The 15102-nt window shown below is 39.6% G+C and overlaps 1 protein-coding gene across 5 annotated transcripts in view; it reads right to left on the reverse strand.

The window, feature by feature from the left end:
- Positions 1-15102, reverse strand: part of usp22 (ubiquitin specific peptidase 22) — a 180062-nt gene that overhangs the window by 83444 nt on the left and 81516 nt on the right. The window contains exons 1-2 of one of the 5 annotated variants that reach the window (XM_012970207.3): positions 7566-7695; positions 4517-4807 (exon numbers count right to left, since the gene is read on the reverse strand). In XM_012970207.3, the coding sequence (XP_012825661.1) occupies positions 4517-4783 (267 nt within the window). In that variant the 5' untranslated portion in view covers positions 4784-4807; positions 7566-7695. 5 annotated transcript variants of the gene reach the window in all.

The following is a 15102-nucleotide window of genomic DNA, read 5'->3' on the forward strand; positions in this document are numbered from 1 at the left end:
TAAGTTTTTGGTAGTTGCCATGGAGATTTTGGGGAGAAATCTAGGTTTTTATCTGGTTTTTCCTTGATTTCTGACCAAAGCGCTTACTTCTGCAAGGGACTGCGGCCACAATTTTCCATGTAGAAAGAGAAGAGTGGTGTCTCTGAATAGCTGAAGGTGTGCACTTTTCAGAAATATATAGTTTGTGGGGGTTATTTCACAGGTAGGGGGGGTTAACACTGAAAAACTGCAGGAAGTGCACATAGAGCGCAGCCCCCACATTTTTAGCTGTAATTGCCCTTGTGCATTGCCCCTGCTTTGGAGTGTTTGGTTCCCATGTCTTTATGTGCACCCATACATATGGGGCATCATTTTATTCAGGAGAAGTTTGTCTTTCAAATATGCCTTTGTTAGAAAATTTTTATGAGATTTTTTTTTGTCAAATCCACATTTGATCATGCGTCCAAGTTTACGTTTTAGAAAAAAAAAAAAGTCATAAAAATTTCCAAATTTCACAATGCACTGACAAAAGGTATTTGGCTTTTGAGTGAAAACTACATTGCACCTAGAAACCTGAAGGTCTGTAGTTTCTAAAGATACCAAACATGAGGGGATATTTTAGATTTACATATAAGTTATGCTGCATTAACTGTTACAAGCGCTTTTCTGCTTTGTTCTGGTGTGATATTGTACTAAGTATTGCTTTAGTTTGGGGGTTACTTCTGGACAGGAACTGTGGGGTACCACCACATATTTGGTATCGTTGGAATTGGGAGTATCAGGGCTTTTACAAACAATAAAAAAAAGTGAGTAAAATTAACTTTTCTATGGAAAAAAACCTCAAAATATACAGAAATTTTTCATAATTTTTTTTTTTTTTTACATATTTCACCCAAAATACACATCATATCTCCAGAAAAGTTATAAAATTTGGTATGTATGTCGAAGCCCAATTAGTGACGAAAAAAACGATATATAATTTCCCTAGTTTCGTGGAGGTTTTCCTACCAAAAAACATTGTTAAAGTGAATGAGTACAAAATGCTTAAAAAACGTCTGGCACTGGGGGGAACCGAAATGACGAATTCGGCTGGCACTTAAAGGGTTAAGGAACACAGCCCACTGTTATGCAGAAATTTTTAATAAAGCATGGGCCACCAGGGATTGATCACCCCTTAACAGTTGAATTTGGAAGTTAGAGGTAGATATACCTCAGGGACACAGAATTAAACAGCAGCAGCAATTTATTTTCCGATGTAACCCCTACCTTCTGTTCAGCTGGTTTTTTATGATGGTCCCCATGTCAATAAACACACACACACAAACACACACACTACAATCGTTGGTGGTGTGTCTGTGCCCTGGATTATTTGTTATTTAAAAAAAAAAAATTTACATGAGCAGTCACTCACTGTTATACTCAAGACAATCACTGCTAAGCAATGCTCATCCATGTCAGATTTTCTCTAGTTCAGAAACACCTTTTTATGAACTAGAAGTTATATTCTAGTTAGCACAAAGCATTCCTAAAGGATGCGCTTTCAAAGATATTTATGAACTATAAAAACAGTTGAGAAGGAAATATAGGTATATACACTATGGCAATAAGATTCCTGTTTTACTTACTGACAAGCAGCTTGTTCTAAAATCATTTAGGCTACAAAGTAAAAATCAGCCTGAAATTTATATTAAAAAAGCAGCCTAAATACTTAAGAGGCAGTTTCTAGCGTTAGTCACATAGTTGGAAATGTAGATTCAGGGTGATGAAGTATGATTGATAAGAGGGAGGGGCATAAAAACATCTGGGTAGTCTGACAGTCTGGTGTGCGAAACAATGCTAGCACCACAAGATCCACTCCACTATTCCTAGCCTAATAATACACACACAATGACCTGGGTGTTACCAGATTATGCAAGGTTATCTAAATAAAAATCAGGAAAAAACAGGTGCACTCCAGGAACCTATAAGTAATTTTAAAAATGTATCAGGCCAACGTTTCGGTCTCATTCTAAGACCATTGTCAAGACTATATGTACACTAAAAATCAACATATAAATATATAAAAGCTGTAGCACTCACCCAATCCCACGCTCTCACAGTCATAAGACTAGAGGAGAAGCCTGTACTCAGGATACACAATACCCAAAGTAACTATATACACAGGGACCCGTGCAATTAGGGAAAAATACAGCGGTTAAAAACAAGTGCATAGTCCTACTGACCAAAAAACAGCATGTTACAGAAAAAGGTACACAATAATCCACAGCAGTACAGATACCCACAATATATAAACTTAACAAATCCATAGTATCACCTTTGTTCTAAAAAGCATAAGAAAGAGCAATACTCATTTAATCCTGCAGGTGCTAGAGTGTTCAACTTCTTTATCCAGAACACCTCTCTCTGAAGTAAAACCTTAGCCCTGTCCCCGCCCCGTCTCAAGGGTGGAACATGATCAATGGCAATATAGTGGAAAGTGGGTAACCTATGGCCTTTTTCCAGAAAATGTTTGGCCACAGGCTTATCAGTTGTGCCATCCCTAAAAGCCGTACTTATTGCAGACAGATGCCCGTCCATTCGCAGCTGCAAAGTTTGGTCTTGACAATGGTCTATCTCGATAGAGAGAGATAGAATATATATATATATATATATTATATATTTATATATATATATTAAGATAGTTGCTGGTCTCTTACACAAATTACTATTCCACAATATATCCCCAGAACGCTGGATCTATGTATTGAGAGAACCTTTAACAAAATTCACAAAAACAGACTGCACAACCATATATTATTTGCAGCCCAGTTTGAAGTGGAAGCAAAGATGTCAGCTACAGACAATAAAAAAATCTTTAAATATAATATATGGATGATTTCTACTTAAAATAACCTTCTAGGTAGATCTGTCTGCAGCAATATCACGAGATCTGATTTTGTTCTTGCCCTTTAATTCTTGATTTTTTTTTTATGGCTTTTATCTCAAATTAATACAATATAGTTAAAAATTAAGGGTCAACCTTTTTTGTATTTATGGAAAGGTGTTCTGAAGCAAGGAAATGTGCGCCTTTACCAAAGTAACACTATTTTCTGTATATAAAGAATGCAACTATTTTCACCTAATGTTTAACGCAACATTCCGATTACATTTGAAAGATTTTAAACTTTAGGTGATGAACAAAAAATACTCTGTCTGCATATTCCCTGTAATATTTTAATTTATTGTTCAAGACTCAAAAAAACACAGAAATTAAAAAAAAAAAAAAATATGGGGTATACAAGTAATTTATAAATTATACAAGCAAGCTGTACAACATGCATGAATGTGCCTTAAACTTGTGACTCCCTATTTTGTCATTCTCTAACACAGTGCTGTCCAACTGGCGGCCCGCGACCCCCCTCTGTGTGGCCCCCCACCTGTCTGGCTGCTTTGATGGCTTACCTTTGAGTAAGCATTAAATGGTATCAGTACTGAGATTAACTAACTGGCCCCCTGCATGGTTCTCAGGCTGTAATTCCTCTGTATTGTTTAATAATGTAATCCCCTGTGTTTTTCACACCTTTTAATACCTGCATTGTTCACCCCCTGCAGTGTTCACACCTCAGGCTCAGGCTGTAATCACTCCCATTGTTCACTTCTTCACACCTCAGACATAGGTACTGTAGGCAGAGTATGGCACATACAGCCAGCATAGGGCAGGTAGAGTATGGCACACACAGGAAGGGTAGGGCAGGCAGAGTATGGCACACACAGTCAGGGTAGGGCAGGCAGAGTATGGCACACACAGTCAGGGTAGGGCAGGCAGAGTATGGCACACACAGTCAGGGTAGGGCAGGCAGAGTATGGCACACAGAGGCAGCATAGAGAAGGCAGAGTATGGCACACACAGGCAGGGTAGGACAGGCAGAGTATGGCACACAGAGGCAGCATAGAGAAGGCAGAGTATGGCACACACAGGCAGGGTAGGACAGGCAGATTATTGCACACACAGACAGCATAGGACAGGCAGAGTGCTGCCTGTGTGTGCCATACTCTGCTTGCCCTGTTCTGCTTGTGGGAGGTGAACCTGGCAGGGTTTTGTTGCGGGAGTTTGTTAGCAGTTGGAAATAGCCATTAAATGGTCCCTAAGGTGTGTAATTATGTACTGGGGGTTGCTGTGCTATCCACAGGGGAGGAGGAGGCATATGGAATTTAAGGGTATATCTTAATATGACATAATTCTTTCACATATGAATGATGGTTGATATCCCCACAGTAAGGCCAAGCATTTGGGATTTTGCTTTGCTAACACCATTGTGATAAAATAGGTGTGGTTTGAAGTGGGTGTGGTTTCAAAAAGGGGAGTGGTCAAAACTGGCTTCCATTAGCGGCCCTCCACCATGTATGCTAGAGAAATTCCGGCCCTTGGCACCGTAGAAGTTGGACAGCACTGCTCTAACAAACTAAACTAGCTATTTCACAAATTACAGCCTAAAGTGTGCCATAAAATATAACCCAAACCTTCCATTATGCTGTGTAGTCTGAAGTTTACACTCACCTTCCTCTTCCTGGTTTCTGGAGTCCCACTCCACACAAAGCACTGGTAAATAACTCGCAGGTTTTGCTTCCAATTCTCCACCTTAAAGCTGTTCACATGGGAGCAGCCGGCCGGACTCATGACAAACCCACATCCACTCACTAGGTGTGGGGTCCGAGGACAGGAAGGACTGCTCCCCAGGGAGGAGGAGGACAAGGCAGAAAGCCTCACCCCCTCCCAACTTTGTCTCAGCAAAAACTCCTTTGGTGGGTTCCAAGAACCAGACATTAACAAATATTGTTACTTGCAGGTCTACAAAAAAAAGACAAGAGAGAAGATATGAGTTTATCATATAAACTGTTGCCATATACCTGAAGACAGTACGTCTCAATTTAACACACCCTATTACTAAAAACTAAGGTTTACTAAAAACTAAGGTTTTTGACTGTACCCGTTTTAGCATGCACCATTACACATTATCCAGAAAACTAAAATATAGGAACGCCCTTTTCCAGAGTCATACTGAAAGAAATGTAATTTTTTTGGCAGATTTTTTTTTCTTTGTAATAATAAACAGTATTGGTAACTTCACAGGAATAAATCAATACTGGTGGCAAAATAAGCCTACTAGATGTTTTTAAGGTTTAAATATTTTTATTAGCCTTAAGGAATGCTGTTCCACATTACAGAATGACCCCTTGTAAACTCCCATGCCCCAAGTATTTCAGATAATAAATTCAATACATATACATAAATATATATCTCCATATATTATAATGTCTATCTCCAACAGTGAACTTAGGCATCCCTCTGGTTGAGCATAAACAAAATTCTTCTGGTAAAGTAAGCTGTCAGCTGTACCAAAACTGAGGTAAGTACCAAATATCCCATATGGTTAAATAGCTATGTGGCCATCAACTTGTCTGAGACAAAGAATTTGTATCTAAACTTAAGGGAACATCTTCAGTTTAGCTACAAATTTCTAACTTTGTCTCAAAGCTGTACAGGTATTTGCATATGTTACTCTGTCTTTTTTTTTTTTTACTTAAAGGTATATAATAAGATCTAAACTCTAAAAGAAATTGCCGATTAGGAATTATGAAAGGGACTAATCTGCTCCAAAAAAAAAAATTTAAAAAAAATCTGCATTTAATGAACTAGTAACTGACCTGATATATAGAAAATTATTGATATGATCACCCTAAAACATACCCCTATAGGTAGATTTGGACTTTTTCTTTGAAAGGATACTAGCTATGCATATTAGACATTTGGAATATGTTTAAAATTAATCCAACCTATGATTCATCTGATTTGTGCTTTGTGTTGTGTGCAAGGAATAATATTTAATGGAAAGCTTACAGGAGGAAAAAAATGGGGGTGTTTAATGATGTAAAATAAATAGTGGAACGGTGTGTATTTCACCTGGAGTTTATCTTTTAGACCAGGGGCACAACAGGCATACTCTGACTGTATAGAAACGTAGTTGGAGAAAAGGTTGATCTGATCCCATCTACTCTGTGTTATCAAAAAACTAACATACAAGGTATTAATTAGTCTGTAATAACACAGAACAGTTTCCTGCCTGTGATGCCTAGTGTGCCACTGGCCTTATGTGGTCAACATAGGCTAAAACAAATACAAGGATGGGACCTTTTATTCAGAATACTCTACATTCTAAATAATAAACTCACCCATGTTATATTCATGCCTATGGGATGATTTTTAGTAGTGTTTTTATCAATGGGTGAAAGTTAGAACTTACCATTTGATAAATACCCTTCTAAAAATTCCATAGGAATGAAAAGAACATGGGTGAGTTTTTATGTATTAAGCTCTAAACTCACATTTTGATAAATCTGCCCCTATATCTTTATAAAGGTATGCACAGATAGGTATTCTAATGTAAAAACTCCTTTTATACTACAAAGTTCAGCAACTGAGCTTGTAAGTACAACCATCATGTGCAAGTCAAAAAGGTTACCACCTTGTCTTTATAACAGGTCTAATATGTACACATGGAGGATCACAACCAGTTTAAGAGACACAAAAATTGCATCAAAACGCCTTGTCATATCATTTCACACAGTTCCAGGGTACCACTCCAGAAAATACTTTTAATTTTTTATAGTTTAATCCATATCATATCACATTATCATGCAGTAAAACACTAGCCCAAACAATTATGAATATTAAAGTTCCACTAAATGGATAATTGGAAGAGGTTGGCAGCAGTGGTGTTCATGGTGGGGCTATATGCTGTAGATTGCAACAATGAGTTTCCTTTACTGCTTATAAACAAAATACCTAATAGCTTGCCATGCCAGCAACAAAATACCCTTATCCACATCTAACCTACCCCCTATGCAATACATATTTCTAAAACCATTCAGGAGTACAAGCTACATAAAGTTCATAATAAGCAGAGAATGCTAGGAATCAGAGATAGTATGACAAACCATCACAATTCCTTACTCCCCCCAAAAAACAAGTTATTTTAAATGTTTAAATGTAATAACAAGTTATTTTAATATGTATTTTTGACAATATCTGGACATAAACATCTTTATAGATATTTGCTATTGACTATATATAGTAAATTATTTTTCTTATTTCCTTTTGTACACTTCACTCTTCTCTTGCACTTTTACTACATTATGCAGTTGAACACAATATCCTCATTTCTAGAATCTTTAAATTTCTATTTTACCTTCAGCGCTACACACAGCAATATCTTTTCATATTTTATAAACTGCGCACATAACACATACAATAATGTATATAACCATGAATAACTAAATAGTATTACATTGGGATACAGTGCCTGTGTAGCTCCCATTAGTAAATAGACTAAAGCGCATAACCTGTACACCTTTCAAAAGCAAAAGCATAAAAAGAATTACATACGAAATGTATTCTATTTAACATAGCCTAGGTCCCTTAACCTGTGTACCTCATGTTCCATGAAGCTCTGGAGAGACCATACACCGATATGACAATGATCAAAAGCCACCCCCTGTACACTGAACCATTAAGCATACCGCCCAACAGTCCCGCTGTCCAAACCCGCCTTTCTTAACACAGCCTGCAGTCCCGGATCGCTGCTTAAACGTCCCGTAACGCCGTTAGTGTCCAGCTCCTTGGCTCCTGCCGGCCAGCTAATCCCGACATCACAAGTCTCATCGCGCGAGAGGGTGGCGTCACGACTACACCTATATAAGCGCAATGACGCGATACGTAGCCGCCTTAGGGGAGTGACGAGTAAGGATGGGGCGCTTCTGTGTAGAACAATTGCAAGCAACTACACGCGGTAGTCTGTTGTGGGCCGGGAAAGCTTTGGGCTCCTACTGAGGGTTTTTTTTTCTCTCTTCTTGCTGCTCTTACTTTTGTCAGGGACAAAAAATGTTTTTTTTCCGTTTCAATCTGGCTAGAATGATGTAGTCTATTGTTTTCTGTTCTCCCTAAAACTCACACTTTTGCTAGGGGAAAAAAATTGTAGTTTTAAACAGTACCCACCAATTGTAGACCCACACTTGAAAGAGTACAACGTTGCTCTGCTCATTTGGCCACAGGACAAAAAGAACACTTTTTATGGATGACAAAAATAAATAGGGCACCAGTGCCACAGCTACCGATCGAACCCAACCGAAATGGAAAGTGATTTTTGTGCAAACTAGGGCCTGGTGAAATGGAGTAAATGAATTTTGGTTTTTTTTAATCTGGTATGAAGGATCCTTGTGAATTTTTTGAAATTAAGGGACGTTATTCAAAAGTTTAGGGTTAAAAGGCAAATACAATGACTAAAATTGACCAAAAGTTACTTTAAGCTCTTTTTTTTGTAATGGCAGTCTCAGGGGGAGATTTACAAAGACCCAAACGCTCTGAGCATATTCTCGCCAATTTTTTCGGGGGCGTGCGAAAAGTCACGCATCCGCGCAATTTTTCTGAGCGCCGCGCATTGCCGTTTGCAATGGTTCGGTACGAAAATCCTGTGACTTTCGGATCGCCAATACGATATTATTGTGACTAATACGATTTTTTTGTCAGCATTTTCGTGATATTTGCGATCTTTAGAAATTTTTGTTTCCAATCCGAATTTTTCCCATTCGGGATTCGAACTCGTGTTTTGATAAATCTGCCCCTCAGTTTTATATGAAAATTAGGGCCAGATTTTTTCACAAGTTAGGAACAAAACCAGCTTATTTGGGAGAACCATACCAACAGTAATCTTTAGTTTTTAGTTTTTTTTCAGAGCTGCAACTAGGGGATAGACAGAAAAGGCAGGATCATGTGACTTTTAGAAGGGGCACAGGTTTTTAAAACATCTGTGTCCCTTTTCTGGTATCACCCCCATTACCCTCATGCCTTTACCCCTCCACACTCTTACCTACTTCCTGAAGAGTAAGAGATCACACTTGTTAGTACTGTATCTTCCCAATCAAATATGCTGTAGTAAAGTCACAGGCAAAAAATTCACCTGAGTATGCAGGGATGGAGGCCGAGGGGGACATAATTTTAGAAAAGGAGGTGGTACAGAGATGCAAGGGGTTGCAATCAGTGCCTAGGGCTCCAAATTGCATAAGTCTTGGTCTGCTTAAATAGAAAATATACTCCCCTTTTTGACATGAGCTTATTTAATTGCGCTGTGTTGAAAAGGTGTATAAACACAATCTGAACTTCCAGATATAAATATATTTTTTTACTCAAACATGCCATATTCCACAAATTGAAGGACACCATGAAAAGTCCAACAAGCTATTCCCAAAATACCTTATGCTGAGAGTGTAATTCAACCCCTCTTTCATTTTGTTCCATTGTAAAGTGATGAATTCTTGAATTCTGGGACTTGAAGTCTCTTTGCGTGGTGAGCAGATTCTCCACAAAGAAGAGGAAAGTCCTAGAATACTGTGCTTCACATTGCAACAAGATAAGGGTGGGGTTGCATTACAGTGAGACTTTTTTGGAGGGGGGGGGGTCTAGCTGGCCAACACAGACAGCTAGCACAGGCACAAAATCATGAGTTCATCTCAATCTTCCTGATTTCTCCTTTCCCAGACTGTACAGGGAAGATGGGGGCACTCAGCACACTAGTGATATGTGGGTCAGGAAAAACTCAACCCACACTAGCCCGCAAAATGTTGCCATTACAGGACTCGCACCCAAAACATACCTGTGTCTTTCTGCTCTGTATGCTACTTCTATGCTCACCTTAGGTTTCAAGACAGGGAAATTTTAGGAGCAGAGAGGAAGTGTACTTCTTCAATCTGACCCACGTTAAACCCAAACCAGCTATGGTCGGTCAAATTTCAACCTTAACACACCCAGCCTAAGGGTAAACTGTGGGTTGTATGTCAACCTACACATCACTACAGTACACTGCACTGCAAAATAGTAACAAATCAGCAGCTAGCCTGACCCGAAAGGAAACTGAAGCCTATCTTTGCTTGTGCAACTGCAGGGCTGTGATGGCTATTACCTTCTTACTGTGCTTCTGGCAGGGATCATTAAAACAGGACCACGATGAAATGATCTATAAGGAGGGCCAGTAAAGGGTCATTCTGCTGTAATGATTTAGAAGAAATAATCTTTCAAGAAAAAAATGACTACCATTTACCTGTCCCTCTATTAGGCAGCAAACATTGCATAAACAATGGTGAAAAACAGAGTTAAAAAATACTGGTTAGTAATCAAAGTGCAGTTTTTTTATGCAATTCTTACATTTGGCATGCTGGTGCACGCATAGTTGATAACACTATTAGCATGTGATTCACTTGAAGTAATTTAGTAGCAATTTGGTAGTGTTGCTGTGGGAACCCTCCACATCAAGGGTGGCAATATTTCCACACTTGGGCATTATTTATCACAGCACAGAGAAGTGTAAGGAGAATATTTAGGAGCAAATACTTTTTATAAATGGCATTAATACATAAACAAGTGTATAGTGCATGTAGTCCAGTGTTGAGTACATTTTTGTATGCAACAATCATGGCTGCATTTGTAGAGCCTAATTGTATCTTGATCTGGACACCATTGAAATAAAAGATAGCAAAAATAAAAAAAGGTATAAACATTACCTGAGTGAAGAAGCAATATAAAAAAAATCAGTGAGTAAAAAATAATGTATTATAAATTAATCCAATAAGTTTAGGAACTGTATATTGGCTGAATATTGCCAGACACATTGGGGAACATTTACTTACCCACGAACGGGCCGAATGCATCCGATTGCGTTTTTTTCGTAATGAACGGTATTTGGCGATTTTTCGGAAAATTATCGCAACTTTTTCGTTGCCATTCCGAATGTTGCGCAAAATCTGGCGATTTTTTTCGTAGCGTTAAAACTTGCGTGAAAAGTCGCGCCTTTTTCGTAGCCATTCCGAAAGTTGCGCAAAATGTTGCGACTTTTTCATAGCGTTCGGATTAATTCAAGCTTCAGTATGGTGACTTTTCTTGGGCCAGGTTGGAGCTGCAGGGTGCCATTGAGTCCTATGGGAGGCTTCCAAAATCATGCTAAGTCTGAAAGTTTTGCCCGCCGCTTACGAGCACTCAATACGAAAAAGTTGCGACAAGATACAAGCGAATCGTAATGGCTACGAAAAACTCGCGTTTTTTCGTGAAAATCGTATTGGTAACGAAAAACTCGCAACAATTTCCGAAAAGTCGTAAAGGCACTGAAAAAAAACGCAAAAAATACGAAAAAGTCGCAAAATGTTCGTTTTCCAATCGGAATTTTTCCAATTTGGATTCGAATTCGTGTCTTAGTAAATCAGCCCCATTGACATTGGTACAGGTATGGGATCCCTTATCTGGAAACCCATTTTCCAGAAAGCTCCAAATTACAGAAAGGCCATCTCCCATAGACTTCATTATAAGCAAATAATTCTAATTTTTAAAATGATTTCCTTCTTCTCAGTAATAATAAAACAGTACCTTGTACTTGATCTCAACTAAGATATATAGTTATTATATAATTAATCCTTATTGGAGGTAACACAAGCCTTTTGGGTTTATTCAATATTTTTTTAACAATTCTGTTTATTGAGAAGATTGCATATGGTTAACATACAGTTGTATTAGAAAGTTGTTGTTTAGTTATCCAGTTTTCTCACAATAAGGTTTAATACAAAACTAAATAAACAATAAACATGACATTTTACCAATAAAACCATGTTATCAGTATAGTTATTTCTTGAGCACCTGGGTGCTGGGGCCTTGGGTGTCTCAGTGGGGTGCGGGGTGTTGACCTGTACTACTGTTGGGGAGTTCTTGACTTAATTCTCTGGGGGGGGAGGGGGGGGTGTTTTATGCCGACTTGCTTGGGTGGGCATAGAGGTGGTGCATTCTGTGAGGTTTCTAGGCTTCTTCTACTGGGTCTAGCCAGTCACCCCAAACCTTTTGGAATTTTTCTAAGCAGTTTCTTCTCATGTATGTCAGTTTATACAACGGGGCTGCCTTAGTGACTATATTTATCCAGAATGGTAATGTGGGGCCCGAGTTCAACTTCCACTGGAGGACTATGGCCTTTTTTGCATACATTAGCAGAATGGAGAGAAGAGTGCACTGAGCCCTTTTTGGCGTTATTTCTTCTACTTGGTTCAGAAGAATTGTTATGGGGTTTAGGGGTATTATTAGTGTTGTTCTTGTTTGGATGGTCTGGGTTACTTGCTTCCAGAAGTCCTGGATCTCTGGACAGGACCAGACCATGTGGAAGAAGTCTGCTGCTGGGGCAGTGCATTTTGGACAGGTTTGGGGGATTTCTGGGTTCATTACATGCAGTCTCTGTGGAGTAAGGTATGTTCTGTGCAGGTACTTTAACTGGATTAGTTTGTCCCTGTTGCATACCATGCCCTCAAAGCAGGAGTCTAGGATATCTTCCCATATTCCAGAGTCTAGTGTGGGTATGTCTTTTTTCCATTTTTCTAGGGCTTTGGAAGCTGGAGATGGTCCGGCTAGGATTAGAGTACTATACAATAGTGATAGGGGTTTTTGGAGTTCAGGTGTGTGAGCATATTCTTCCACCCTCCTGGGGGTGGTGTTTATTGTTTGGGTTTGAAATTGATAACCGGCAGCATGCCTAAGCTGTAGGTATCTAAACAGCATTTTGTTAGGTAACAAGTATTTTTCCTTGAGATCTTGGAATTGCATAAGCTTGCCGTCCGCATATATATCAGCAATGTATTTAATACCGTATCTGGCCCAGGCCTGTGGGTCGGGGACAGTGCCAAAATGTTTCAGTTTTGGGTTGTACCAGAGAGGGGAGTATTTAGAGCAATGGAAGGGGGGGTTAGGAAATAGTTTAAGTGCTATGTTCCATGTTCTCACCGTTGTGGTCATTGGTAGAGTAGCTTTCTTTGTGTATTTGGTACCTCTATAGAGAAGATTTTTTAGCTCTTCAAGGGACCCAATTGTTTGTGCTTCTAGTAATGTGGAGGCGTTTTGAGTGGGGGGGGAGACCCATCTCCATGCTGTAACCAATTGAGCTGCCAAAAAGTATAGATATAGGTTTGGTGCTGCTAGTCCTCCCTGCCTTACTGGGAGCTGAAGAGTGGTTAGGGCAATCCTCGGTTGTTTATTGTTCCAGAATAGTGTTATTTGTAAGCTGCGGAGAGTTTTGAACACTTTTTTTTTAATCATTATAGGTGATTGTCTGAAAATGTATGTCAGTTTTGGGAGTAGGATCATCTTAAAGAGATTTATTCTGCCATAGAGTGATAGAGGCAGGGGTGCCCATGTCTTGATTTTGGATTCCGTGAGTTTAAGGATTGGGGCCAGGTTTAGGTCTGTGAATTTTTTAGGGTCTCTATGGATCCAGATTCCCAGATATTTGAACTTTTCGGACCAGGAGAGCCCTTGAGTTTGGGTGGGTGCCCCTGGGGGTCTAGGATCTATGGCAAATAGAATGGATTTGCTCCAGTTTATTTTTAGGCCCGAGTGGGCTGTGTGGGTGTTGATACTTGTGAGTGCAGCTCTGAGCGCTTTGTCTGGGTTTGCCAGGTATAGAAGAGTATCGTCTGCATACATAGAAATTAGTTCTGTGCTGTCCTTGATCTTTAATCCCTCTATCTCTTTGTCTGTTCTCACCCGGCACGCTAGGGGTTCCATGGCAAGGGCAAAGAGAAGGGGGGAGAGTGGGCAGCCCTGTCGGGTGCCTCTTTTTATGGGGAAGGGCTGTGAAACTTTAGAGTTTGTTCTGACCCTGGCAAGGGGTTGTGCATATAGAGCCTTCACCCACTGTATATAGGTTGGTGGGATTCCTACTCTTTTCATTGTGCCCCATAGATATGGCCATTCTACTGAATCAAAAGCCTTTTCATTATCAAGTGAAGCTACTATTCTATTACCCACATTTTCATGGGTGATGGATAGATTAGTGTATAAGCGTCTAATATTTATGTCTGTGGACTTCCCTGGCATGAAGCCTGTTTGGTCTGGTTGAATTACTTTATGTATTATGGGTGCCAAGCGGGAGGCTAGGATTTTAGCTAGGATCTTGGCATCTGAATTGATTAAGGAGATGGGTCTATATGAGGCGCACTCGGTTGGGTCTTTGCCTGGTTTTAGTATGAGGACTATTAGTGTTGTGTGCATAGATTGCGGCAGAGGGGCATCCGTCAAGGCGGTGTTAAATAGATTGGTTAATTGAGGAGCTATCTGGTCTGTGTATGTTATACCATTCGATGGGTATGCCATCTAGTCCTGGGGTCTTGCCTGTGGGGAAGGAGGATATGGCATCTTTGACCTCTTGGACTGTTATATTGGCTCCCAACCCATGGGATTCTTGCAGTTCAAAGGTGGGGATATCTGTGCTGTTGAGGTATATATCTATATCCTGTTCCCCTTTCTGTATTTTTGTGCTATATAGATCTGCATAGAAATTCCTAAATGCTGCATTCACCTCTGTTATGTCGGCTGTGAGTTCACCTGAGGGTTTTTTAATCACGGGTATAGTGGATTGTGTATGTTCGTCTCTTGCTAAGAAGGAGAGTAGTTTACCGTTTTTGTCCCCTTGTTCAAATATATTGACTCGTTGGTAGAGGATGTGTTTTTTGGTTGCCTCTGTTTGTGCAAGTGTGAGTGCATTTTGGGCGTTGACCCAGTTCTGTCTGTCTTGTTCTGAGAGTGTAGTAATGTACGCTGCTTCTGATTCCTGAGCTCTTTGGGTGAGCGAGGGGTTTATTCAATATTTAAATGATTTGTAGCAGACTTAAGTATTGGCGATCCAAATTACGGAAAGATCCCTTATCCAGAAAACCCCAGGTCCCGAGCATTCTGGATAACAGGTACGACATATGTATTAAGTATTGGTGAAAACCCCAGTGGTCAGGCCCTTCTCCTTTTCTCAATAACCCTTTATCTTTAACCCTTTTACTGCCAGCTGTTTTGGTCAAAGCGGAACTTGTATTGCCAGACAGTTTTTGAACATTTTGCACTGATTCACTTTAGGGGCCTTTCCTCGGGGGGACTTTTAGTTTACCAAGGAAAACATATCGTTTTTTTCAGAACAACCTAAGATTTCAAAATATGGTAGAATTTTTGTGTAATTCCAATTCTGTAACAAGATATAGGCTTCTAAATGTCTAAAAATGCAAAAAAAATCAAATTTTCCA

The sequence above is a fragment of the Xenopus tropicalis genome, chromosome 9 (genome assembly GCF_000004195.4).
Source record: "Xenopus tropicalis strain Nigerian chromosome 9, UCB_Xtro_10.0, whole genome shotgun sequence".
Lineage (NCBI taxonomy): Eukaryota > Metazoa > Chordata > Amphibia > Anura > Pipidae > Xenopus > Xenopus tropicalis.